The sequence below is a fragment of the Solanum pennellii genome, chromosome 1 (genome assembly GCF_001406875.1).
Source record: "Solanum pennellii chromosome 1, SPENNV200".
In the NCBI taxonomy this organism is placed as follows: Eukaryota; Viridiplantae; Streptophyta; class Magnoliopsida; order Solanales; family Solanaceae; genus Solanum; species Solanum pennellii.
Genome location: NC_028637.1, coordinates 109,071,837 through 109,099,172, shown reverse-complemented (window position 1 = coordinate 109,099,172; position 27,336 = coordinate 109,071,837). Strand labels below are relative to the sequence as shown.

General features: G+C 33.8%; 4 protein-coding genes and 1 pseudogene across 5 annotated transcripts; 2 read left to right on the top strand and 3 right to left on the bottom strand.

Annotated features, from left to right (window-relative positions):
- Positions 1-2,668: 2,668 nt before the first annotated feature.
- Positions 2,669-8,928, bottom strand: LOC107013640. 2 transcript variants are annotated; one of them, XM_015213534.2, is made up of 5 exons: positions 8,768-8,927; positions 7,592-7,693; positions 3,945-4,653; positions 3,765-3,848; positions 2,669-3,009 (listed from the first exon to the last, which is right to left on the bottom strand). In XM_015213534.2, exons 3-5 carry the CDS (start codon positions 4,651-4,653, stop codon positions 2,933-2,935), a joined length of 870 nt encoding a protein of 289 aa, XP_015069020.1. In that variant the 5' UTR covers positions 7,592-7,693; positions 8,768-8,927; the 3' UTR covers positions 2,669-2,932. The 2 variants fall into 2 exon arrangements, with proteins under 2 accessions (XP_015069020.1, XP_015069094.1); XM_015213608.2 differs by lacking the exon at positions 7,592-7,693 and having other exon boundaries at positions 8,768-8,928.
- Positions 4,660-6,985, bottom strand: LOC107026513 (annotated as a pseudogene).
- Positions 8,929-10,302: 1,374 nt separating the features above from the next.
- Positions 10,303-19,224, top strand: LOC107010875 (sorcin-like). The gene is made up of 10 exons (XM_015210142.2): positions 10,303-10,461; positions 10,536-10,594; positions 10,672-10,712; positions 15,863-15,894; positions 16,204-16,232; positions 16,340-16,376; positions 16,549-16,605; positions 17,837-17,913; positions 18,222-18,295; positions 18,914-19,224. Exons 1-10 carry the CDS (start codon positions 10,378-10,380, stop codon positions 18,931-18,933), a joined length of 510 nt encoding a protein of 169 aa, XP_015065628.1. The 5' UTR covers positions 10,303-10,377; the 3' UTR covers positions 18,934-19,224.
- A 387-nt stretch (positions 19,225-19,611) lies between these two features.
- LOC107004552 lies at positions 19,612-24,371 on the bottom strand. The gene is made up of 6 exons (XM_015202792.2): positions 24,229-24,371; positions 23,664-23,744; positions 21,238-21,366; positions 20,483-20,545; positions 20,250-20,374; positions 19,612-20,052 (listed from the first exon to the last, which is right to left on the bottom strand). Exons 1-6 carry the CDS (start codon positions 24,319-24,321, stop codon positions 19,860-19,862), a joined length of 684 nt encoding a protein of 227 aa, XP_015058278.1. The 5' UTR covers positions 24,322-24,371; the 3' UTR covers positions 19,612-19,859.
- Positions 24,372-24,472: 101 nt separating this feature from the next.
- On the top strand, positions 24,473-27,197 carry LOC107004539 (SEC1 family transport protein SLY1-like). Its single transcript, XM_015202767.2, has 3 exons — positions 24,473-24,625; positions 24,707-25,045; positions 25,414-27,197. The coding sequence occupies exons 1-3, from the start codon at positions 24,595-24,597 to the stop codon at positions 26,904-26,906; spliced, it is 1,863 nt and encodes a 620-aa protein (XP_015058253.1). The 5' UTR covers positions 24,473-24,594; the 3' UTR covers positions 26,907-27,197.
- The last annotated feature ends 139 nt before the right edge of the window (positions 27,198-27,336 follow it).

The following is a 27,336-nucleotide window of genomic DNA, read 5'->3' as shown; positions in this document are numbered from 1 at the left end:
TTTGTATAATAATTTACTATAATATATTAATTTAAGATATATATATATATATAGAGAGAGAGTTAATAGTTATAGAAATTTATAAACTATAAAATTTTAAGTTGCGTTACGGAAGGTATCCCCCCATGTCTCTTTCACCTTTTTCGTATAAAATTACTTGCTCTTGGAATCTCTATGCCGCTTACGCCAGCATTAATTTATATATCGTCCATCTTGTTAATTTACAGGCAAGTTGTAATGACGCAACGTCTTTAATTTCCAAGTGTCTTACATTTAATATATTTTTTTGTTTTGTAGTGTTTGGTAAATTCTCAACAGTATTTATGTATAATTTAACAAGAATAATGTTGGGGTAGGATGGGTTGGGAGATGAGAGCTTGGGGTGGATTAATTGTGTTAAAAAGACAATAAACTTGAAGTGTTACTTACAATTATTTTTCTCATTTTCTAAATAAGGAATAACTAATGGAGAAATTTGAAAAATATTTTACTCGATATGATCTCGATCATAACTTAAATTTGGATTGATGCTTATTTTGGTGTGAACAACTGATAATAATAATTAAATAGAGAAAAGGGTTTACAAATAAACCAACAAAACTAAGTTGTGCATGTTGGAATGAGATTGATGAGTAATTGCCAAAGAGGAGAAAAAGTTAATCAATTCCATGCAGGTGAGAATAAGGAGACATCTTTTTAATTATTTTGACAACATATATACACTTTATTATTAATGACAAGTACCCAGAGACGTGAATTGGTGCCTAGGAATTTCTCCCTCCCATTTCATTTTTTAGCAAATTAATTAAGAGAGTTATTATTTTCCCTTCATACTATTTCTTTTTCTTATATATATAGAATAATAGTAATAGTATTAAATTTAGAATTGCAAAGTATTATTAATAAATTAGTTAAGTAAAATACATTCCTAATGAAAGCTTTGTTAAGAGGTATATCAGGTCAAACATGAATCAAGTAATATGAAATGAAAAATTGTGAATACAGTTAGATTAATTAAATATCTATTTGTTTGTGCATATTATTATGTTATAGCTAATAATTAATGTATATCTTGAATGAGCCCTATCTATATAGCTAGCTCATCCTTTGTCAAAGGGAACAGTTGTACCAATTTTTGTTAATGGGCGGCCTTGAAAGTGACCATCTTCATTAATTTAATCTCTTTTTTTTTCTTAATGTTATGGGTTGACAATTAGCATATATATATATATATATAAGGGGTTTTAATTATCTGTAGAGCACGGCAAATTAAAAGGAAGCCGACTGGGTGATTAATTAATTAATTGTATGTATATATATATATCCACCTCCAATTTTGTTTTATAAGCACATACATGTCCTATACCCTACTATTTATCTTAATCCATCTACTTTGAATGGATCATAAACCACTCTTGTGAGAATATATGATAAAACATTGAAAAAGTGAATAATTAGGTTATAACATTTGTGATGGATATAGCCATCGAAGATAACATAAAATTAGTCAGTTGGCATGGTATCAATTACTACTAGTATTAGTAACAGAAATTTGTAGTGGATGTGTTCATTACGTATTACTACTAACACAAGTAATGGTAGACTCAAATAAAATTAGCTAATGGTATATTCAAAATTTGAAACATATATACGCAAGATGCGTATAAAATAATAAAAGTCAAAAAGTTTATTCTCTTGGACAGAAAAAGAAAAAGTCATATGCTGTTGTCTAAGTAGGAGTATTAATTATTATATTGTATTATTGAAGCATAAAATAATTAATTATGTGTATATAGAAATGATATATCTATCTTCAGGCTATGTAATGTGTGTAAGAGATAAAGAGAGAAGATTCTAGGCCAAACCCAAGATTCAAACAAGATTCTTTCTTACTTTCTTTGATTTCCATTATTACGACATAATCAACTCTAATTATTAATATCTAGATAGGTATGTGGACAACACATACCATTTACAAGTGACAATGTGGTGAGGAGATGACACAATAATAATTAATTAATTAATTAATTTTACAAGTTGGAGATAAGGTGGTATGTAGATGTGAAACATATATATATATATATTTCATAATAATAAGAGAAAAGAATATGAATATTGCATATTCTCTTTTTACTCAACAAACAAGCATCTATACCATATTCCCAAGTCTTTTTTTTTGTGCTTGTAATTTTATTGACAAATTAAGGGATGACAAGTAAACCAACAATTACTTTTATTCATGTAATCTGTTTCCACAATAAGCTGACTTCATTTTAAATTTGAATCAACCAACCAATTCAGACAACTTCAATCAACCGACCAATTCTCATCATTTTAGCATTACAATTACTGTGGCCCAAAATGATTAAATATGAACCATAATTGAATGTACTGTGGGGGGGAAAACAAGGCCACAACACAACAACAACTACCCGGGACAGGGAAACAATCTTTCTTTTTAAACAAAATGGGACAGAGGTATAATCTTAACCAGTGGTTATGAATTTACAATAAGTAAAAACAAATCAACTAGGTCTCAATCCAAAACTGGTTTGGGTTGACCACATATACGAATTAATACAAATTGTCATCCCCAAAAATTTCTGCCAAAATCTGGTTCCACAACTGAGTAACAGATTTCTTTTTTGATAAGTTCTGCGACCGAGTATAGATAGAAACAGAAGAGGATTAAATGATTAATGGACAAAAACATTCAATCTCAACTGATGTTGATGGACCTGAGGAAAGCCATTTCCATTTCCTCAATAAAACACGCTATAAGTTAAGAGTTAACAAACGATAGCTACAATACATTGACTAGCTAAGACCAGACAAGATACTCTAACTACAATGTGAATATCAGGCTACAACATGTACAAATTCTGTTTAAGAATACAATTAAATTTCCTTCTTTCTGACACTGTTCAGGACATCAAGCTAGAGAAGCTCTGGGGTTCTTCGGATATTTCCCCAAAATATCCAAGACTCTTACTCGGTGCGCCTCTTTTGCTGAGAAATTTCAGGAGAAAACCAAAAAAAGAAAAAGTGAAATTTAGAAACAATACCAGCACCAGAAAAGGTCCTTTGAACTAATTGTGCTAAAAATCTATAAAAATAGGTAATGTTAAATGAAGCAGAGAACTGAGAAAATGGCACAAGCTTTTCACCATTTCAATGGAACAAAGAGGGCAGAAAAGAAATAGGCAGAGTCAAAAGCCCAATCATTTTCAACAATTAATTATCAAATATTGCAGTAATTCTCTTTCCGGTGCCCCAAAGAAGAACCATTCTATCAGAGAGGAAATAACAAAATGTTAATCCATACAATGTACAATTCGTACTCTTTCGAGAATTCACACTTACCAAAACTTAGTCAGAGGTCATTCCCAGGGATTGTGAGAATTGCTTACAAAAATACCTCAATACAGAAAATAAAATCTAACTCATAACTATCTTTAGGTTCAACCCTTTCATTAGAACCAAGCCGCGCACACACAAGACTTTAGGAGATATCAAACACCATTGTCGTTTCCAACCAAGTAAATATCCAAAAAAGATCAGAAATTGATTCTTGAAGCAAAATGCATCTTGCATCATCAGCCAAATAAATAAATAAATCCAACACATCATTGAAATGGAAAAAGATGTGTCAAGGCAAAAATGAGAGTACTACAATAAAATCAGCAGGTTTACTTACTTTTTCATTCAAATCACATCTCTAGGACCATAATAAAGCAACAATAAAAGCAATAATCATTAAGTACCTTCCTCCAAGGCAAGCCGTATGGACCTCTTCTCCAGTTCAACAGCATGATTGCTTAGGTCAACAGAGGAGAGAGAACGAAGCACTGCTCAATGAGATTATATTGATAAAATGAGTAAGAAGATGAATTACAACAGATAGACAATTAAGTGAGCAAGCCTCAAGAAATTAGACTACATACTCTGTACATAATCCTCTTGCTTTGAGTGCTCCAGTCTGTGCAACAAGTTCTGCAATTGGAAATACCGCTCTTCCCAATGCTTAAAATTAACCTTCTTGGGATTATCCAACAATAGTCTGGTAGACGTGACTTGATGGTTGCTAACATTAACTGAAGCTAAATTGTTGTTGGGCTCTCCTGTAGAGGGAGGAACTGAAGGTTTTGTGGACAAGGAGCACCTTGAAGGAGTCCATGAGATTGATGAAACTTCTGGAATGTAATATCCTTCCTTCATCTGGACTTCAGTCTGAGTTTTCTCAGCATGTTGACTAAGCTTTTTTAGTTGTGGATAATCAGTAACACCGCTTTGGCTGTTATTAGCAGCTGTTTTGCTTAGCTCTCCTTCAGGTCTTCTACGAACATAGACAAGATGCCCACTACCAGAATTGTTTGTCGAGCATCGGTTGAGTGGGTTCACAAGGCATTCCGGGGTAGGTCTTTTTGAGCCAGTTATATTAGAAACTTTATTCGCCATAGTATTCGCTTCAGGAAATGGTGGGCTTTCAGTAGATTTGGAGGCAGCAACCACACTTTCACTCTGTGAATCTTGTAGTGCAGGCCCTACTATGGCTACTGGGACCGACAGCTGTTTATCATGCTTGGGTAAACCAAAACCAGATTTAGCATTAATCTGGTCACTTGACTTTGAATCTACAGTTTGTTCACCCATCTAAGAGAAGGTGTATGTTAGATGATTACATAGATCTTGCCTTTTCAAGTAATTATGAACAAATTTTGTGCTACTTAAGTATAAAAGTTAGTAGTTTGATTTTTAAGAAGAGAAGGTTCAAAAAGAGTTAAATCTGAAAGAGGAATTCATAGGTTCAATACCCTCTATTCCATTTTATACTACACTCTTTTCTCTTTCGTCCATCACAAAAAAGAGTGACACCTTCTATACAAGGAAAATCTTTAATTTCAGTATTCTCGCTTTTCATTATCGAACTAACATGTCATGTTGCAAACTAGAATATCTTACGGGTACATTTGGTACAGTGCAGAAGTCCTTTCTTTCATAAACAATAAACTCCCAAGTAAAATACTATCATACGAAATGAAGGGAATATATAACTGCCAATGTGTCCATAAGCAGCAGTTAATTTTGTGAAAAGTTATGGATCTTGATTCTCCATCAGATAGTTTATATGTAAATGCATGCTCCTAACATCATAAACTTGAGGGTCAAATGTTTGATGGTGTGACATTTTAAACTAAAGCTCATTGTAGAAGATAGTTGAATCTTATAAATCTAGCAACAAGCAAAAACCAGATCATGATAAAAGCTATTATTTAACCAAATAACTGTTATGATCTAGTCAAGTACTCCACAACCACTTTAGTACAAACAAAGTTATATTCTTTTTCTTAAAAGCCAAGCGAAGATATAAAGGCTCAAACTAGACAAATTTCAAGGTGTAACAACAAATATGTATCCCTCCTCCTTCCCCTCTCTTTCTGTTTAAAGGATAAGCAACAGGAATGAATGCAGAAATCCATTCAGAAAGTGCTTATTCCGTTAAGCCATTTAGTTACCAACTTAAGCAGAGCTTGCTTTATACCTAATCTAGAACATTCCCATGGAAAAACATCTACTAGTTCCAATTCAACTTATCTTAACCCATAAAAACATTATTCCACCAACTCAGCATATGCTACAGCTCCACCATTAAATTGTTCTCAGAAACAACCTTATCAAATTCATCTGCATGATCTCTGAGAACATTCCACAAATGCATACTCAATGAGATGCCTTTATTACTCGCATTTTCTCCATCTTCAAAGTAATACTCTCAAATGTCCATCATACTCTTCCCTCTGAAATTCCTAATTGGCACTTTCCGATTCTTAGAAATCTAACAAACTACGACATGATTGACAACTTCAGAATCATCGGTTCTGGAGGATAACCTCTTAGGAGAACTGTTGCCTCCAGAAGCATACTGATCCTCTTCCTGTCTCTTCACCTTCTCAACATTTCTGCACATGCAAACAGATGTAATACTCTCGAATCCATCATTATCTTCCCTCCGAAGTTCCTAACTGACAGTTTCCCATTCTTAAAAACCTCAGACTGTGACGTGCTCGGCAACTTCAGAAACATCAGTTCTGTAAAATAGTCTCTTAGGAGGATTGTTGCCTCCAGAAGCATACCCTTCCTCCTCCTTTCTCTTTCATAACCTTCTCAACATTCATACAAACAGGTACACTAGTCTTATCAAAGAATTTTTCTTCTGGTCTTATTTTTTTTTATTTGGGATAAGTTCTTCATGTCAAAGAACCCTTTTCAGCTTTCAATCATGGACAGCAAAATGGAGCGATATATAGATCATTCATACTTCAAAGATTGTAACAAAAATCATCCTTGCAACAATCATCAAGATATTTATCCTTGCAACACATTGATATCGAACACCTTCTTATAATATAACAACAACCACTCCAAACCAATATGTTTGAAATCTGTAGTTTTCTCAAAATTGTGTGCTTCAATTCTTGCTTTTCACTTCATGCCTATGCACCGTGTTGCTTCTTTGTGCTTGTCACTTTTAACAGCATTGGTTTTAATACAGAAGCCCCGGCCTGCAATCATTTATTCGGCATTTATCGGGAAAAAAAGATGCTCAACCATTATAATCCAACTCTTCAGTCTTAACAATAAGAAATTCAAGACCACTTCTTCTTATGCACTGGTTATAAATGATTTAACAAGCTTATACTAATAAATAAGCTCCTTAAGTGGACCATATCCATCAGCTCAAGAATCAGCTAGGAGATGGTAAATACTTTCTACAGGTTTGCAACATCAAATCCCAAACTACATAAACTAGAACAGTTAGGTGTAGATAGAAACCCTTCTACACTCAATGAGTGTGTTTATGTTTTTGAAAGTTTTCTTCAATTGTTGCTTTTAAAGAGTTGGGACTAAATAAATCAAATCATTTTTTCCAGAATATATATTAAGGAAAAGTCGAAAAGTTAAAAAAAAAAACAGAAGATAAGAAGCTAACCATTCAGAGCTGCAGTGTTGAAGAGAGACCAATTTATCCCCGCATTTGTTGAAAGTAGTTGCGGTAACTAGGGCGATAATTCTAGTTTTACAATTTTAAGCTAAGTTGTGCGGACTCTTCACTTTTGATTCCGCACCCGTGTCAAATTCTCCAAAATTACACTACTTTCGGCGGATCCGACACGCACCCCTTGACATTCTTATAGATTCCGAGCAACATAGCTTTAAAGAGAGGTTAAAGAAAGATACTCAATGGTGTTAATACGTCATAGGTTATCGTGGTCTAGACCTATTCAGAATTAGTGTAGCACTAGAGTCAGAAGCCACCACAATATCACAGCAAGGATTTTACTTTAAACTTCACGGCAAGGAGTGGTGGAGGGAAAAAGAAATTTGAACATGATTTACACAAAACAATTGAATAGATGACAAAGAAACTTGAATTTCAGTGTTTTGGGAACACTGTGAGTGATGAATGTAGAACATCCGCAATATATGCCTACATTTGCATATCAAGAATTTATATGTCTAACGTCTATATAATGAATTATGAATAAAAACTGTATACCATCCAGGACGGAGTCGAGAATATTACTCTCACCTCATAGGCTCACAACATCAAGATGATGGAGCATGACATGAGAAGAATATGTTCCATTCAAAGTGGTTCCATTCCAATACATAATGAAAATGATCTGCAGCTCTGAAGAGAAGCAGCAACTCACATGAGAACATATTCTAGTTCAGCGGTTTTCAACAACCAAAAACAAAAATGGAAGAGGATCCAATGATATTTTTTTGCTCAAGCGGATATAAATAATATAAGTTCTGCTAAGTTGGTTTGATCTGTCCACTTAATCTACATGATTTAAAGAAGTAATTTTGCAAGTAATACATCTAAAATGTTGTAAACGCAGTTCTCAATGTGACAAGTCCTTTTTCCATCTTTTTAAACGCCCAACTGCCTGATCTCAATAGCAAGAAATACTTCCAATTGCTGAGTTGCATTGATGGTCACAAAAGTTAAGTTACATTATCCAGTGGATCAAGAAATTATGGTATAATCCACGAGAAAGACGATTAATCCAAGTACACAATTTTGCATTTGGTGAGTTAATTCTATTTATAAAATAAATAAGATTTTATCCCCTATAATACTTTTTTGGATAAATTTATCCGAAAAACATATTCAGCAAATGTTTGGAAAGATGAAGACCTTAAAACTGGAAAATAACATGTTTTATAATTCTTAATGTAGCTAAATTCCCTTGTCTATTTTGTTTCCTTTTTGGTTCTGGTTTTCTGTAGTACTGTACTCTACTTGTTATCTGGAAATGAACATACTTTTTCATATCAGGTAATTGGAACTTGTGATTGCATAATATTGCAAAAAGATCATTTAGGAAATCTAATACAGCTAAGGAAGTTTGTAAGCTAATAGGATGTAGTTCTCTCTGTTTGTCTCAGTGTATCACAGTTGCTTAATCTGGCCAGTGTTTTTATTTTATTTTCTGGGGGTGGGAGTTAGGTCAGGATGGATGACGAATTAGTGTAGTCTTTCCTGAACAATGGAATCAATCATCTTTAAATTACAATATCAATAATGTTTTTTTTAAGATTCTGAAACCAAATTATGAATAAATTGTTTTGAATATCTAAAATCCAACTTTATACCATATAAATAAATAAAACAGCAATGATGCGCTCTACAAGTATCAAAAACATCAATTCGAAAGAATTGAATTGGGAGTAAATGAGAAAAGCAATGAAATCTTACATTATTAATATGTGTATGCTTCCAGATTCTTCACAACGAGGAAGGAATGGTGGGCACAAACAACCGGTCCATAGGAGAAAGAAGATTGATTTGATTGTTGATCTTGCCCTCTCTGGTGAGGGGAGTTATTGCTGTTGTAACCCGTTACGACCCAATTCTTTTGTGGGCTATTCGGCTTCTGGCCCATCTCTAATTCTAAACTCAAAAATACTTCCCAATCCACTATATTATGTCTAAATTCTAATGAAGCAATATTTATGGAATTAATCAACAATTCTGTGTCTATTCTAATTTCGTTATTACATATATTATTCATTTTTTGATGTTTAAATCACATATATTTAGTAACAAATATTTGATAAAATTATCTTATCTAGTATTCATTGTTTTTTAATCACGTGTCAAGTAAATAGTAGATAATTATCGAACAATAAATTTTTTATATTATTGAATTTCATATTTGAACTAATGCGTATGACTCTTTTCTAATACTATAATTATATTTTTAATTAATTTCTTTAAAATTCTAAACTCTACTCTTTCAAGCTGGAGATCATGACAAAGATGATACAACAACTAAGAAGGTGGAGAAGAAAATGGTGAATGTTATTATTGAAACAATTTAATTTATATGATGATAGGTTTAACATTTATGTTAATTTTTAACTTAATATTATCTTGTTTAGATTTGCCAAATGAAATTATCATTCCACCTGTATTTTTTAAAAATAAAAAGAAATTATAGTATACACATCACAGTTTATCAAGCTGTGTTTTGCTAATTATTGAATGATAATTTACGTAGAAAACTTACATTCTCGATAATTTAGATATGAAACTCTAAAAACTGAAATATTTTAATGGTACTTTTTATCCTTATTTCTAATTGCTTTAATAGTCATTCTACTCGAATGAACAAGATAAATAAACAATAAATAAATATATCAAATATAAACAAATAAACAACAACAAGAAGAAAATAATTATCTAAAACTAAAGAATAATATATAGTACTAATAAAAAATCAAAACATGATGAAACCAATAAAAATAAACTTAAATGTTAAATTAGAACACTGAAAGTCTAAAGACTCGCTTGATCTATGATAATTTTTTCAATTATATTTATTATATTTGAAAATTAATTTTTGGCCATGAAAAAACTGAATACAACTCCAAGTTATATTGAAATTTGAGAAAACATTCAAGAACTTATTTTCCGTTTCCTTTTTGCACTTTGACTATAATTATTTTTTTCAAAATTTTCCCTAAAGTTAATTTTTATAAAAATAATATGTTTTTAGAATAACAATCAAATATTCGTTGTAAAACTACAATCAAACATAACTTCTTAAATATTTAATTTCAATTTTAGATAAAAAGAAAAAAATTTATAATAATATGTGATAGCTCTTATATGAGATTTTCTTATATTACCTTTTTTTTTTTTAACAACTGGTAAACATTACCATACCATAAAAAAAAACATTTACCTCTTAAAGAGCACCTACTTGTTTAGAACAAATTTAATGGTATATTTAGATCAATTAAGTCTTCTTTATAAAAAAAGTTGAAAATTTTCATTCATTGTGTTGAGGGTTAGAAGAGAAGATGGAGAACTCGGCGATTTTGAGAGAGTGGTTCGAGCGGGTTGACACCGACAAAATCGGTAGTATCACTGCAGTTCAACTCAAGGTCTTCATTTTTTGCTTTAATCCTTTTTCCTTATTCACTCGATTTGGTTACTAAAGCTATATATACTGTCTCAGAGTGCTTTTGCAATTGGAAATTTACAATTTCCTATCACTGTTGTCCAGCAAATGATCAGGTATGTTAAATTATCAATACCATAACTAAAAACCAAATCATCTTTATTTTATTCTTTTCTTTTTCAATTATCACCAGGATGTGCGATTTTGATCAGAATGGAACCATGAGTTTTCAAGGTGAGCTTCATCTTTCCACTCTAATCTAATTAGCTTGCCCATCAATTTATTACTTTCATATCAAAGTTGTATCCAGTTCTTTTGTTTCATGACAAAAACTCCAACTTCAACAAGGAAAATCAAGTCATTATAATTAGAGACCAGGAAGGATATACTCTAACAAAAAAGAATGTGTTGTATAATATCTTTAACTTAACCTCAAGTCATTAGGCATGAGAGCTATCAAAGCATTGTTTAGATCATCAGTGCAATCTGTTGTAAATCTTGTTGTATAATCACGAAAATACTAGGATATTTTCAAAAGCTTGAGGCGTGTAAGTCACTGTCCTTAAGGATATTTCACCCTCAAGGTGTATCCCCCAGGATTCAACAAGCTCTCTTCTAATATAAACTAGGAGCAGGATCAACAAAGTATTTAGAATGATAAAACCCAGAGAAGATGAAGAAAAGCTTTTTTTCCTCTGTCTGTGTTGTGTAGTCCACTATATGACCAAATATATTTACATAATGAAGAAGAGGCTGCCAACAATTGAAATGTCATTGAAGACATTAATCACAAAAATTTATTAAGTACCAATTGAATTGGAAATGATTGCAGAAGTAGTAACAGCCAACGTTAGGCAACGGTAAGGAAAATTAATGTATATCCATTTTGAGATAAATTATAATTATTGTTTTGACAACAATCCCCCACATATCTCAAAATGAATGTTAGATTTTTGCTGGGTTTCTCAATGAGAATAATGCGTCGAATTTGGTGTCTCTTGGACTATGAACCAGTTCTACATAAAATAAGATTAAACTTACAGAACAGTTGGTGAAGTTTCGAACTTCTATGAACCAAAAATTCCTTTGTAAGCGCAGTGTCTTATCTATTACATCATGCATCCACATACTTTGTTGTTCATCGCGGTTTTGCGCCAATCGGCCATGCGCGTGCCTTGTATTCATAAATGCTCTAAAAATTTGTCACAATTTCATAGGAGCGGTTCCACTCCACACATATAGGTTCATTCATCAAGTGTATTTTGCAGAGCAATACGCCACCTATAAAGGATATGAATTGGATTAAGATTTTAATCAACCTCACTTTGCCACTCTTGCACTATAACCACACACCATAGAAAGGGACATACTTTATTGTGCACCTTATAATCAACTAATGACTTGTTATTACCCATATGAACCTAATTCATGGCATTTCCAATCAAATAGGTTGGGTTACCATCATTGTCGATTTTCTCAGTTGACAAAAGTCCCATTCCTCTCGAAGTTTCAGATATCACTCTCTTTTGCAAAGGTTTAGTCAGAGGATCAGCCAAATTCATTTCTAATCTATGGAAATTATTCCATCTCTTAGCATATGCTTTATCACGTTATGTCTGAAACGTATATGTCTATTTTTTCCATTGAAATATTTATTTTTTGCTACATTTATTGCTTCTTGGCAATCACAATGTATTGATACAGAAGGTGTTGATTTTATTCTAATAGGAATACACGCTAAGAAATTTCTCAACCACTCTGCCTCATTAACAGCCAACTCTAATGCAACAAATTCAGATTCCATAGTTGATCTAGCAATTATGGTCTGTTTGGCTAATTTCCACGTTATAGCACCCCCACCAAGGGTAAACACATAACCATTAGTGGATTTTTGTCTCATCTGAATCAGATCCAGTTAGCATCACTGTATCCTTCCAATACAGAGGGAGATCCACTATATTTAATACCATAATTCATGGTACCTCTCAAATATTTCAATAGTCTTACCACTGCATTCCAATGATCATTATTAGGATTATGAGTATATCTACTCAATCTACACATGACATAAGCTATATCAGGTCTAGTAAAATTCATCAAATACATTAGACTACCAATTATTTGAAGCATATTTATTTTGAGAAATAGCTTCTCCAAAATTATTTTTCAATTGATTATTACCATCAAAAAGAGTGCTCACAGGTACCACATCAAAGTTTTCGAATTTTTTAAGAATTTTTTCCACATAATGTCCTTGAGATAAAATTAAATCATTGTTTTCTCTATTTTTTTTCATACCCAAAATAACACTTGCTTCTCTCATGTCTTTCATGTCAAAACTAGAAGACAAAAAAGTTTTGGTCTTAAGTATGACTACTAGACTAGAACTAAAAATAAGCATGTCATCCACACAAAGACATATACGCAATGACCATCAACAAGCTTTGTATAAACACATTTATCTACTTCAACAGATGTAAAGCCATTACTTAATAAAACTTGATCAAATTTCTCATTTCATTGCTTGGGAGCTTGTTTTAGACCATATAAAGATTTGATTAATTTACAAACTTTATTTTCTTGACCTTTCACTATACAACCTTCAGGTTGGTCCATATATATTTCCTCTTCTAAATCACCATTTAAAAATGCAGTTTTGACATCCATTTGATGAATAAATAATTTATGAATAGATGTCAAACCAAACAAAACAGAAATAGAGGAAGTTCTAGTCACTGGAGCATAAGTATCAAAATGATCAACATTTTGTTTTTGAGCAATTGTTTAGCAACAAGTCTAGCTTTAAACTTATCAATAGAACCATCATGAAAATATTTTCTTCTAAAAATCCATTTACAACTAATGTGTTTAGTTCCTGGGGGTAATCAACTAACTTCCAAGTATTATTTTGTAAAATCGAATTTATTTCTGATTGAATATATCCTTTCCAGTGAGGTGCATAAGGAGAAGAAATTGCTTTAGAAAAGGTTAAAGGATCATCATCAACAATATAAGTGTAAAAATCATTACCAAAAGATTTTTCTTTCCTTGACCTTTTACTTCTCCTCAATCCCTCACTTTCAGAAACATCTTGATTATTTGGAACACGAAAATTATTTTCCTTTAGAAAAGTAAATTCATGAGAGATATTATCACGTTTTAAAGGAAAGATATGTTCAAAGAATTCAACATTTTTTGTTTCAACTTTAGTATTTGTGTTCAATCAGATCACTATTGATAACAAAAAATCTATAAGCAAAACTATTATTAGTATAACCAATGAACATACAATTAGAAGTTTTGGACCCAATTTTTCTTTTCTTAAGGTCAGGCAACATAACATTGGCAAGGCACCCCCACACTTTTAAGTATTTCAAATTAGGGGGATAGCCCTTCCATAACTCATAAGGGGTTTTTCCATTTTTCTTGTAAGGGATTCTATTTTGTAAATGACAAGCATATAGAATAGCTTCGCCCAAAGATTATCAGAAGAACAAGAACTAACAAGCATATAGTTCATTTCTTTTAAGGTCCGATTTTTCCTTTCAGCTACTCCATTTAATTGGGGTGAGTATGGAGGAGTAACTTCATGAATAATTCCTTGTTTTTCACAATATCATTTAGCAAAATATATTCGCCACCTCTATCAGATCTTACTCTTTTAATCTTCCTATTCAATTAATTTTCTACTTCTGATTTATATAATAAAAATGTTTCAAAAGCCTCATCTTTATTTTTTAACAAATATACTCTTGTATATCTAGAAAAATCATCGATAAATGTGACATAATATTTTTTACCGCCTCTAGTCATAGCTTGTTTCAAGTCTCCCAAATCAGTATGCACTAAATCCAATAAATTGATTTCTTTAAAAATAGAAGCATGAGACTTTTTAAATTGTTTAGCCTCAGCACAAATTTCACACTTATGAATACTTGAAAAATTAACATTATCAATAAGTCTGTCATAATGCATTTTCTTATTAAGATAAACTAACATGTCCAAGTCTAGCATGCCATAAACCAAAAGAATCAATCAAATAAGTAGAACTACTGGCATTTTCATTTGTAACATTTAGTACATATAAATCACTGTTACAATATCCTTTGCCCACAAAAACATTGTTTTTTGTTAAAATGACTTTATTAGTCTCAAATAAAACCTTTACTCCAGCCTTTCCTAATAAATCCACGGAAATCAAATTGGCTCGAATATTAGGAATATGCAACACTTCAGTTAAGACTGAAGATTTTCCAGATGTGAGTTTAAGAGGAACTTTACCTTTTCCAAGAACTTGAGTTGTTCTTGAATCACCAAGATATACAAGTTCTTTTTTCTTTTGTTGACTTGAGTGTAAGACACAAAATTAATTTTATTAGCACAAATATGTCTAGTAGCACCAGAATCTATCACCTAGTCACTTACATAGGCCACACTACTTACTTGAGAAACGACTGCAACAAAAATATCCTTAGTTTTTTCCAAATTAATTTCGCTTTATCAAAATTGTCAATTTTTCCAATTCTTTTTAGAATGGCTTTATAAAAACCTTTGGACTTGTAACCAAGTTTCTTTTCATAAAAAAGAGTAGAGAGAATCGTAGAATTGCATACCTTATCAGCATAGTTCCAAAGGCTGAGTAATTTGGCGAAAACAATTATAGTTGAAACTATAATAAAAATAGAATCACCATTACCAAAAAATTTACCGAAAAACCAAGAGTAGTCAACACAATTAGTGTATGCCCCTCCAACCACGTCACCACTCTTGTACGTTGCACTCTTTCCGTGATTCATGACAACAATGTGAAATATCCTTAAGATTGTTGTAAATCTTGTTGTATAATCACGAAAACACTAGGATATTCTCGAAAGCTTGAGGCGTGTAAGTCACTGCCCTTAAGGATATTTCACCCTCAAGGTGTATTCCCCAGGATTCAACAAGCTCTTCTAGTATAAAGTAGGAGCAGGAACAACAAAGTATTTAGAATTATAAAACCCAGCAATAGAAGGAAGAGAAGATGAAGAAAAGTTTTTTTTTCCTTGTCTGTATTGTGTAGTCCACTATATGACCAAATATATTTATACAATGAAGAAGAGGCTGCCGACGGTTGAAATGTCATTAAAGACATTAATCACAAAAATGTATTAAGTACCAATTGAATTGGAAATGATTGCAGAAGTAGTAACAGCCATATATACGTTAGGCAACGGTAAGGAAAATTAATGTATATCCATTTTGAGATAAATTATAATTATTGTTTTGACAACACAATCTACTTCATCCCCTTCTTTACTTTATTTTTGTGCACTTGAGTTCATATTTACTAATTGTTCCATTGAGAATCCCATACTGTTATTAATCTCTTTTTTTTTGTTTTCCAGAGTTTGTTGAACTTAACAAGTTTCTGCTGAAGGTCAGTCAGCTTTCTTCTCTTGTTAGATTTTTGTATAATAATATTTCTTCAAATTCATTAAGTCCTTGATTGGTCTTCTCTATATGCAATTTGGATGTGACTTGAGGTGTTCTTCTCATACACTGAAATCACAATAGTTGTACTACCTCATCTTGGCAGCAGTAGAATGAAAACCTTAGTGTTGCATGAATTCAATGACATTTTTTCTTATTTTACTGTAGATACTTCATTAAACGTGTTTGTAAGATCCGTTCCTTCAAAGATTTTCAATTGTTTGATTTTTATGAACCATCAATCTATCATTTGTAGGTGCAACATGTGTTCTCAGACTTGGAGAGGTGAATTTCTTTTTCTTGGTAAAGCAAATCATTTAGTACTTTTCGAGTTGGTTGGAAAATATGTTTTGAGGAAATTAATTCTTGTATTATTCTGGTCATTGAATTAGGGGTCGTGGATTTCTTGTCCCAGATGATGTTTATGAGGCAAGAAACTCCTTAATCTCAAACTCCTGCTTTCTTGCATTTGCTTATAGTACATTTCAGACCTTCTGACTAGCCAAATGAAGAAGCAAACTTGGACTGCCAAATGCCCCTTAACAGCCGCCTATTTGCAGTAGACAATAAATTATCAATGAATATGTTGCATAATTTGCAGGCCTTGATAAAAATTGGATTCCGCCTCGACTCTCCAGCATTATACACTGTCTGCGAGGTATTATAATTATTATAAAATTCATTATGAGATTCTTTGTGAAGTGGGGTACATAAATATACCCCTGCATTGTACTTCCTTTTGAGGCCTACATATGTTGCATCTTTTTCTCAAAGCACCATCAAACTGAAATGGATGTTCCTTTTATCCATCGCACACTTTTCTTGTAACCCATCACCTTTTTTCATTGGGAAAAAAAAGGTCTATTGAATTTGTTTGTTTTACAACAAAATTCCACAACCAAATGACAAATATAAGAAGAAAAAGAATTAAACTTATTCAATGTTCCTTTTGTTATTCACATTAGTTGTTTCAAACCGTTTTCATAGAAGAGAAGAACAAATTGTAAACAAAAGTACCGAACAACCAAATGACATATATAAGAAGAAAACATTAGATTTATTCAACTACTTCTTGTTCATTTGTTTTAGTTGTTCAAACTGTATTTATACAAGAGAAGAAAATTGTATATAAAATGTGAAGAAGATCTGGCATTGAGTTCCTTGTGACATGTTTTGGTTTAAACTATATTTTAATTGAAACTAGCAGTATGGAATATAAGAAAAGCAGTAGTGAATAGAAGAATTTGAAATGTAAAATAGAACATGTATTTGCTTCTCACTTTTTCTTTAAAGCCCAAGGATCTTTATCTTTCTTTTATTGTGTGGTTCTTTTTACATTTATAATGACTTGGTGGTACTTTAAACGTGTTAACAAAGAAAAAAAAAGACAGAATAAAGGTGTTAGTTAATGGCTTGCTATAGCTAGCAAACCATACTCATATGCAACGCTAATTCTGTTGGTTACGTTGTGGGTAAGTGGTGGGTTGTGGCAGTCTGGCAGATGGTTACAATGAAATAGTAAAAATTCATGGAATTCATTGGAATAGTTATTCTGGTTTTTCTCTTTTGAGGTTCATGAGAGAAGGATGATAGAATTTCATGGTAAAAGATAGCTTGATTCTCTGCTTTTACCGATAAAAAAAAAGAATACAGCTTAATGAACTTCATAACTCCACCTTTCTGTTACCATGTGGTCGGGGACAGCCCATTTGGTTGTCCACAACTCCAGATGGAGGGATACTCGCAGGATGACATATTGTAACTTGTAACTAAGATGTGCCTGTGGAATGTTACGTGAAACAACCTATGTCAATTGGTCTGAGGGTGGAAGTTCTTTCTAGTCCTCTTTGTTTGAACTGATATTATTCTTTTCGGGGTAAATTGTGCAGAGTTTTGATAGGAACAAGAATGGAAAATTCAGGCTTGATGACTTCATATCTCTTTGTATCTTTGTACAGTCTTCACGGTGAGTAGATCTTTATTTACATGAAATGGTTGTCTCTTCTTGCATTTATAGTATTCATGATCAATATGATCAGAGGGCCTCATGGTTTATATCTGGCGCTTTCACATTGAGTCACTGTCATCTATCTTGCAACTAAGAAGGATTTTTGGTTAACACATCAATTTTGTGTTTGAGTTAAGACATTCATTTCAATACATATGTAGTTCTTGATGAGACTAGAATGTGATTCAGTAGAGCTGCAAATTTAATTGTTCTCAGATGAAGTTCATTGTTGAATTTCTTAGAAAAATCTTTAATGATCTTTGCAGGAACCTTTTTGATTCATTTGACACAACCAAGCAAGGCCGAGTGACTCTTGATATTAATCAATTTATCTACTGCAGTGAGTATTTAGAGGGCGCACAACCTTTCACTATCTTCTAATCTTTGTGATGCCTCATTTTCATTTTGCATTCCACTAATTGTTATCTGTAGTTGAGATGGGTGACTCCCATCAATTAGCCCATTCAGGGTTCTTTTGAAGAGGTGGCTTTTGGTAGCATTTACTCATCCAATCTGAGTGGTGAACCCATAAGCCCCACTAATTGGCTGTGCCAGAGGTCTTCCCATTTTTTGTGTGTTGTAAATGTACCATCTGCTTGAAACCATGAAAAAGGCTCACCAGTTAGTTGATCTTCATGCAAATGACCATAGTGGTTCAACATGGTGGCCTTCCAAAATATAGGATTGTCTTACATGCCAATGGAGTATTTTGTCATCCCTGTCCTCGACAGATATGTATGATGCTCCTTCACCGTTAGTGTGCCAAGAGAAGAAACAATAGAAAGGAAATGATTCAATTAAAGATACAGCCATCTGTTTACATTTCTCCCGACAGTGTCAGGGGTTGTCATCCATTCTTAGGCCAGATATTTTTCTGCTTTATGTTAATGATATAACGTAGCATCCCTCGTTTTCTAATGTTACTTGTTTTATTTTCTTCCTATTTTCTTGTTCGCAGCTGCCAATTGTCGAATCTGAGATCATTGTCTCACTATCCAGTTCCCAATTGCTGCTATTATTAGCATTTAGTAAGATGCTTTGTACGATTTCTGTAAAATGCTAGACGTTAGCGGTGTATGGTTGGAGCACTAAGAAGTCATTTGGTTGTGTACAAGTTATATCAGGAATGAAAAGGTGCATGTAGTTTCAGTATTTGTTTAGACATTCACTTATAACCTGAATCTGGTCTGAACTCATTTGCTTGTATAAGACTTTAGAATTATCAAATTTTAATTACGTTAAATAAACAATAATAATTTTAAGAGGAAATTTTCGAGTATAATATGTATGAGATAAATAATGAACAACTCCTGCAGTTGTCCTTTAAAAGCGAATGAAACATAGTACTCCAATATATATGATTTAACTAACAAATTACATAGTTTTAAGGATCGCTAATACATGTTCTCTTTTTATTTCACATTGTTAATATAATTATAGAGTATCAAGTGATTTAAAAATGGCAGACAAATTCCAACAGCACTCACTATATACAAAGTAAGTTAAATCACCTAACCATGGTTATTTTGGACACAAAAAGCCTGCCTGTTACTTCAAGGATCACTTGCCAATAACCTGAACGTTAACCTTTATACGAGAGTGGGAAGATACATCTCGAAAGCAATCTCATGATACATAGGGAAGCAGAGAAGTATGAGGCTAAAAATATAAATATTTCCCATCACACATTCACTGAGGGTAAGGAGATCCGAAGAAAATATATAAAGCTCTCCAATTATTAGGAATGTACTCACCTACAGCAGCTTACCTCCCCTGACAAAGGAGATGGCAAATAGAATACTTTTTTTTAAAAAAATATTGTTTGTAAGACCAAATTATTCTCCCTAGAGACAGATTGTACATAACAGCATGAGCTGAAAAAATGTTTCAGAATGTGCTGTGGATTAAACTACTGAACGCAATTCTCCTGTTTGTAGAGCAAACTTCCGGTGCTGTGAGAGAACGCAAGGGATTTTGACTGCCTGTATTCTTAAGGCCAAGTCATTTTCACAGGATCCATCGTTATCCTTAGCTGCATTCAGAATTGTCTGGAAAATTTGCAGAGGGTCACCGTGACTGACCACCAATACTGTGCATCTGCAATTGAAGTGTCCAAATCACAATTATAATTTATATGTCCATCACGTATAATTAATGACTATACAATTAAAAGCTTAACTATGTAAAAAAAGTGAATAAGTAAAACCCATTATCACTTTACATAGCGACTTCCTTTGCACTAAAATACTCCTACTTGACATGATAAATTTTGGAGGTAAAAGCATAATAAATACCCTCGAAATTGTGACTCCATGTTAATCAATGCATTCGTGAGTCTAGACACAACATCTGCAACACTTTCTCCACTTTCAGGCTGCATGAATGGATCCTTCTCATCTAGAGCCCATATATCAGGATACTGAAATGAGAAATAATTAATCAATTCAAGAGCCACAAGCCAAGTTGAAGGTGTTCAAGATTGTGCTACATCCACTTGATTTTGAAATGCAGAAGACAAACAACTTACTTTATCATGAGACTTAAGTTCATAAGAAGGACCAAAGAAGCGCTCCCGAAGATCATCTAGAACCTATTATAACAAAATTATCTTAACTCAGAGCTTATCAACAGAATCTCGTCGGCTTAAAGCCAAAATCATAACACACCAGTCAATCAATTGTTCTAGCTCAGAAACATCTCATCAAGACAGAAAAGACAGGAATCAACATAATACTAAAAAACCTTTCTAAGCTTATTGGTGATTGGCTTCAAGTCCATCAGGCAAAGAATGATATAAAACATGAAAAGTTAACAACAGCTGAATCAAATACATCTTCAGAAGAAAAAGTACATAGCAGTTCAGCTTAACCATATAAATTTAGAGATACTCCATTTAAGGAAGCAATGATATAGGGTGAAAAAAGAGAAATAGCCCAAACAGTTCATTTAAATGAACATACTTATACCAATAGAGAAAAGCTAGATTTCAGCCTATGAAGTAACAATCCCTTTTACTTGTTTCTATAGATCCTTGCTGCTTTTGACCTCAATTCATGTCATGTATGTTCCAAAATTGTGATCTGAGAGAGCTTCATGAATTGATCATTTTAATGATGTCGGGAAACAAAGTACCACGATAAAACGTAAACATGACCTTTTTTGTTCTTTTGATAAGCTGAAGATCACTTATATACAACCTAGTAACCAAATAACTTAATAAAGTACAAAAAAGGAGGATACAAGATGGCCTATATGGCCTAGGTGATGGGTAGATAAGCTTACCATGCATTGTGGTCCTTCAAAAGAAATATCTAGAACTGATGCAACCACTTGTGCTGTATGAGTGGTTCTTGAGAAGGGAGAGTAGCAAATTCGAACATTTTCAAGTGGTATGTTATCTTCTTTGAGTACCTGTTATCAGAAAATATATTGCCTGTAAACACCATCAACAACTTAAGCTTATAAAGAAGAGATAGAACCCTTTTTGGCCCAAAGAGAATAACTTATACGTAATTACTCTGAATAAGGAACCATAGGGTAGTCTCTCTTTACCTTCTCTAAATGAAGGGCAGATAACAGAAACATATACATCAAGGTGCTAATCATCAGAAGACTCTGTTACTGGCACTAGCCTCCAAGGAAATATAATTTCGCAACTGAAAGAAGTATTGATTTTGACAAAAAGTTGAGCTTCCACATGATATTATTTTAAGGGGATAGAAGCACATGCATGGTTCTTTGCTTCTCTCTTCCCCCTGCGCTATTAGACGTTTTTGCTTCTGCCTTGTTTTTTCTGCTTAAGATTCACATTACACTGAAGGTAGAACTCATTCTTTCATTAGCAATGAACACTCTCTCGGTGTACTAGTTTGCTTTCTCTGTGATGTGCAGGTTTTCTTTCAAGCACTACAGTTACTCCAACTTGATCCACAATTGACATTGACATGAAAAGGAAATGACTGTTCAAACGTGATCTGAGTAATTAGTAATTTATACTTGTTAGGATAGGAGTAGGTATATATAGTCTTACTTAGAATTATTTTGAGAAAGTATAGTCTTACTTAGAATTGGAATAGGAATAGGAATATGAGATAGCAAGTAAAGGATTCTACGGGTGTAATAGACAATTCAATAATATTTTTCTCACATTGTATCAGAGCCTCTGCGATCTTGGTAGAGAATCAAAGAGCTTCCGCTGCCGGCAGATAACTATTACCCATATATGCTGCCCAAATGGCCAATGATTATGTTAGCAAAAGTTGAGTCACTGTATCTTTTCAGTGATTATTTTCTCATATCTAATTTGCGTAGCACCGTGCATCTTTTCGGTGACTACTTTCTCATATTTAATTTTCATAGTAATGTGCATTTTGGACTATTTCTTCAGATCTAATATGTGTAGCACCGTGCATCATTCTAGTGACTACTTTCTCGTATCTCACTGTGCCATTTTTCCAGTGACTACTTTTTCATTTCTGATTTGCACAGTACCATTCTTTTTGGTGACTACTATTTTATTTGTGTTGGGTTGTGCCATCATTCCAACCCTATTCATATAATTTCTATTTTCTAGTAAGATCATGCCTTCATTCTAACCCTACCCATATAATTTCTCTTTTTCAGTAAGGTTGTGCCATCATTCCGATCTCTTTTCAATAGGGTCGTGCTGTCAATCCGTCCTTTCCTATATAATTTTTATTTTCAAGTTGGATCGTGCCCTCATTTCGATCCTACTCATATAATGTTGTTTCTTAGATTGTGACCACTTTTAGCCATCAAATCTAATACTCCGGCATATGAGTATGTTCAGGTCAGTTTTGCACTTTTTTGTTTAATATTGACTCGTCTATTTCCATATTGTTTATACTAGATTTTGAGCACTTTTCGACGACCGTTGCATTGTGAATAATCTAAATAGAGCAACCACCTAATTTTGTTGCTAAGAGGCAGTTTAGTAGCCTGATATATCGATTACGTAAGTCACTCTATGGTCTGGTAACAAGCTTGGTTTGGGAAGTTCAAAACAGTCTTATCACTTTGTGTTTTATCGACATTATACATTAAATTCAATATTTTATGAGAGACCAAGCACATTGAGATTGACTGACATTATGCATCAAATCCAGTATTTCATGAGAAAACTAATCACATGGAGTGTTTAGAATAGGAATAGGTATATACAATCTTACTTTAGAACAAGAATAGGAATAGGAATAGTCATATTTACAGTTATAGAATAGGAATAGTAAATAGTATCTTACTTGGTAAAGGATTGTATTGTAGTGTCTATAAATAAGGTCTGCGTAATAATGTAGATAGACAATTCACTAATATTTTTCTCATATATTTCTCACAATACTGTCATCAACTCCTGCTAACTGTCTTGGATGAGGAAGCATTGCTAACTTAAAGACCAAGACATCAAAATGATAGTTCTCATAAAAGAACAATTGACATGGATCAGCATCAAAGCTTCTTACTATAGAGGCATTAAAATCCATTGGCAGGTTCCGTAAAAAAGAGACTTGTCATGGGATTCCAGGACATACAATACCATATATATTCAAATGTTAATAGGTAAGTTCAGAAAGAAATAGTCGAGAACAGTTATGGTTTATTTAATTCCATACATAAGATAGGTGGAATATCTGAACCATGAAATGTCTGCTGTCGGGAAAGAAAAAGCTGATTTCAAAATGAATACGAACCTTTAGGAATGACTCTCCAGCCAATTTTGCTTGTTTGATTCCTTCGGGAGTCAACTTATATTGTTCAAGTTTTCCATTTTCCTGTAAAGGTGACAGCTCCTTTCAGTAATTTAGATTTAACAAGGGAAAGAATAATTTCAGCCAACTCTGAAACCTCCCAAGGATTAGATTCTCTTACAGCTAGCTAGTTTTCCCATTACCAGATTAAACTGTGAATGTTTATAATTGTTCTTAAATGAGACTTGTTATGAAGTACATATGGAGTTGTAGTTAGATGTATGCAAAGTGGGGAAGAGATAGTACATCGTATTGAAAGATAATTTTAAGAACAAAAAGAAGAGTGAGACCAATAACCACATTCTAGAGGGAAGGCTGAAAGTTTTGAGTCGAAGTTGTATAGAAAACAGTCTGGATCTCACTTGCTGAAAGTGGGAGTGACATCGTGATTGGGTAGTGGAAGTGTGTTAGAGATTTACAGCACAGTTACCGGTTGCTGAATGCATATTTATATTATATGAAAAGAAAAAGCTAAATCAGCTATAAAAGAAGGAAAAAGGAATTAAACCATGGAGGAAACGACGAGACCCATTTCATTGGGAATGCTTTTGCCATGCCTCACCACCCAATATCTGTTGTGCACAAACGTAACGCCACCCATTCTTCACAACCAATTGAGTGGGAGTGGGAGTGGGAGTTATGTTATTTATTATAAAATATAATAATAAAGAGAGAAACCATCCGCACGGCGTCGTTTCTTCTCTCAATGTACAATAAACTATGCACAATGAACTAGCTAAGAGGATCCGGGTCAATTATTCTTTCGGTTGTGATGACCCGGAAGTACAATATGTTTGGCGCAATGAGATGAGATCTCATCAATCAATCCTCTACAAACTACAAACCCCTCTCACCCATTTCCTCCTACTAAACAATGGCGCTAAATCTTCGTCAAAAGCAAACTGGTAATTAATTCTCTTTCTCTCTACATACATCTATCTATGCACTTATACGGAATCTTCTGATAATTAATTGTTGAATTGCAGAGTGTATTACGCGGATGTTAAATCTGAACCAGCCGGTGAACGCCGGTGCCACTGCCAATGAGGAGGTATACAAGATCCTCATTTACGATCGATTCTGCCAAGACATTTTGTCCCCTTTGATTCACGTCAAGGACCTCCGTAAACACGGCGTTACCCTCTACTTCCTTATCGACAAGGATCGCAAACCCGTCCATGATGTTCCTGCTCTCTACTTCGTCCAACCCACCCATCTTAATGTACAGCGTATCGTTGCTGATGCCTCCAAGTCTCTTTACGATTCCTTCCATTTGAACTTCTCCTCTTCTATTCCCAGGCCCTTGCTCGAAGATCTCGCTTCAGGTGCCGTATTATATGCCTTCTCCTTTCATCACTATTTTTCATTTATTTTTTTGTGTCTGTCAAACACTTTATGGTTGAAATGATAGCTCATACTGAAAGGAAATGTACCCATATAGAGGGATGAGCTATATTCAGTACTGTTTTACTCACCCTAGCTTGTCCAATTTTTCCTCAAAGGGGGTTAAGGGCTAAAATGATTTACTACTTCAATCCATTTTCAAAAAAAAGATAAATTTTTATCCCACTGCATAAAGTGGTGCTTAGATCTGACAATTGATTGATTTAAACTTGAAACAATTAATAGTTAATGCAATTCTCTCGGTGGATATTCGAAATATTAATCACTGCATGACTTGTTTCTGCTCCAGGCACAATTAATTCTGACTCGATTGAAAGGATCTCTAAAGTGCATGATCAGTACTTGGAGTTTGTCACGCTGGAGGATAATTTGTTCTCACTTGCCTACAAGAACTGTTATCTTCAACTGAATGATCCCTCTGCTGGGGATAAAGAAATTGAAGAGATCATTGAAAAGATTGTCAGTGGCTTATTTTGTGTGTTGGCTACTCTTGCTGTTGTCCCTATCATCAGGTGTCCCCGTGGTGGGCCTGCTGAGATGGTGGCATCCCTGTTGGATCAGCGTTTGAGAGACCATCTGTTAGCTAAAAACAATTTATTCTCTGAGGCTGGGAATTTCACTAGCTCGTTTCAGAGGCCAATTTTGTGTTTATTTGATAGAAACTTTGAGTTGTCAGTAGCTATACAACATGATTTTAGGTATAGACCACTTGTTCATGATGTGCTTGGTTTGAGATTGAACAGGTTGAGTGTGCAGGGAGAGAAAGGTGGGATGAAATCATTTGAGTTGGACAGATCTGATCCATTTTGGGTGGCAAATTGGTCGTTGGAGTTTCCAGAGGTTGCTATGGAGATAGAAGCTCAGTTGAGAAAGTACAAGAAGGATGTGGAGGAGGTAAATAAACGAACTGGTGGGAACTCAGGGGCTGAGTTTGATGGGACAGACTTGGTTGGCAATACTAAGCATTTGATGAATGCAGTAAATTCCCTGCCTGAGTTGACAGAGAGAAAACAAGTCATTGATAAGCACACAAATATTGCTACAGCATTGTTAGGTGAGATCAAGGAGAGGTCCCTTGATTCGTATGCCAAAAAGGAGAATGATATGATGGTAAGAGGTGTCATTGATCGCAGTGAGCTCATTGGAGCTCTCAAGGGCAAAGGGACTAAGGTGGATAAGCTGCGGTTTGCTATCATGTATCTTATCTCGACTGAAAGTTTACCTCAATCAGAAGTTGAAATGATTGAAACAGCACTTAGGGAGTCTGAGGTTGATACCACAGCATTTCAGTATGTAAAGAAGATAAAATCATTGAATGTCTCTTTAGCATCAGCAAATTCTGCGAGTAGGAGCAACATTGTTGATTGGGCTGAAAAGCTCTATGGGCAATCAATCAGTGCTGTAACTGCAGGTGTTAAAAATCTATTATCCAGTGATCATCAGTTGGCTTTGTCAAGAACAGTAGAAGCATTAATGGAGGGGAAACCCAATCCAGAAATTGATTCTTATATTACTTTTGATCCTCGTGCACCCAAGTCAAACTCCGGGATGAGTAGCAGTCATCTGAAAGGACCATTTAAAGAAGCTATTGTCTTTATGATAGGTGGTGGTAACTATGTGGAGTATGGAAGTTTGCAAGAGCTAGCCAATCGTCAACAGCCAGTTAAGCATGTTATATATGGGACGACAGAAATTCTTACAGGAGGCGAGTTCATCGAGCAGCTTGCACTGCTGGGGCAGAAGATGGGATTGGGAACTAGTGTCGCAACACCAGCCCATTAATGCAGTTGCCATTTGTGTCAATCCCTGAAGGAAACCCTTTGTTGTTCAGTATTTACTGTGTGCACTTTATCAGGCTACATGAGCAAATCATACACTTGAACGTAATAGTATGATGAGTTCTCAGAGAAGAGTTTGTTGACCCTATATTTTATAGCACTCCTACATTGTGATATTGACTCTGATGCATAGTGATGGTTAAAATGTAGAAGAATTTCTATATAAGTTCGAACTTCTGTGGAGTTGGTTTATAACCGTTGTTCTTTAGTTGATGAAATTGAACTGTTTGCATCACTGTCCAAGGTGGTTTCTTTGTATTCTTTATTTCCTTCAGTTTTGTGGTAGATTAAGTAGCTTTTCTCGTGCCTGATATTGTCTATCTTATTTGCTTGGACACACTTGCAGTCAAAACATGTTATACTGTTTTCTTTGT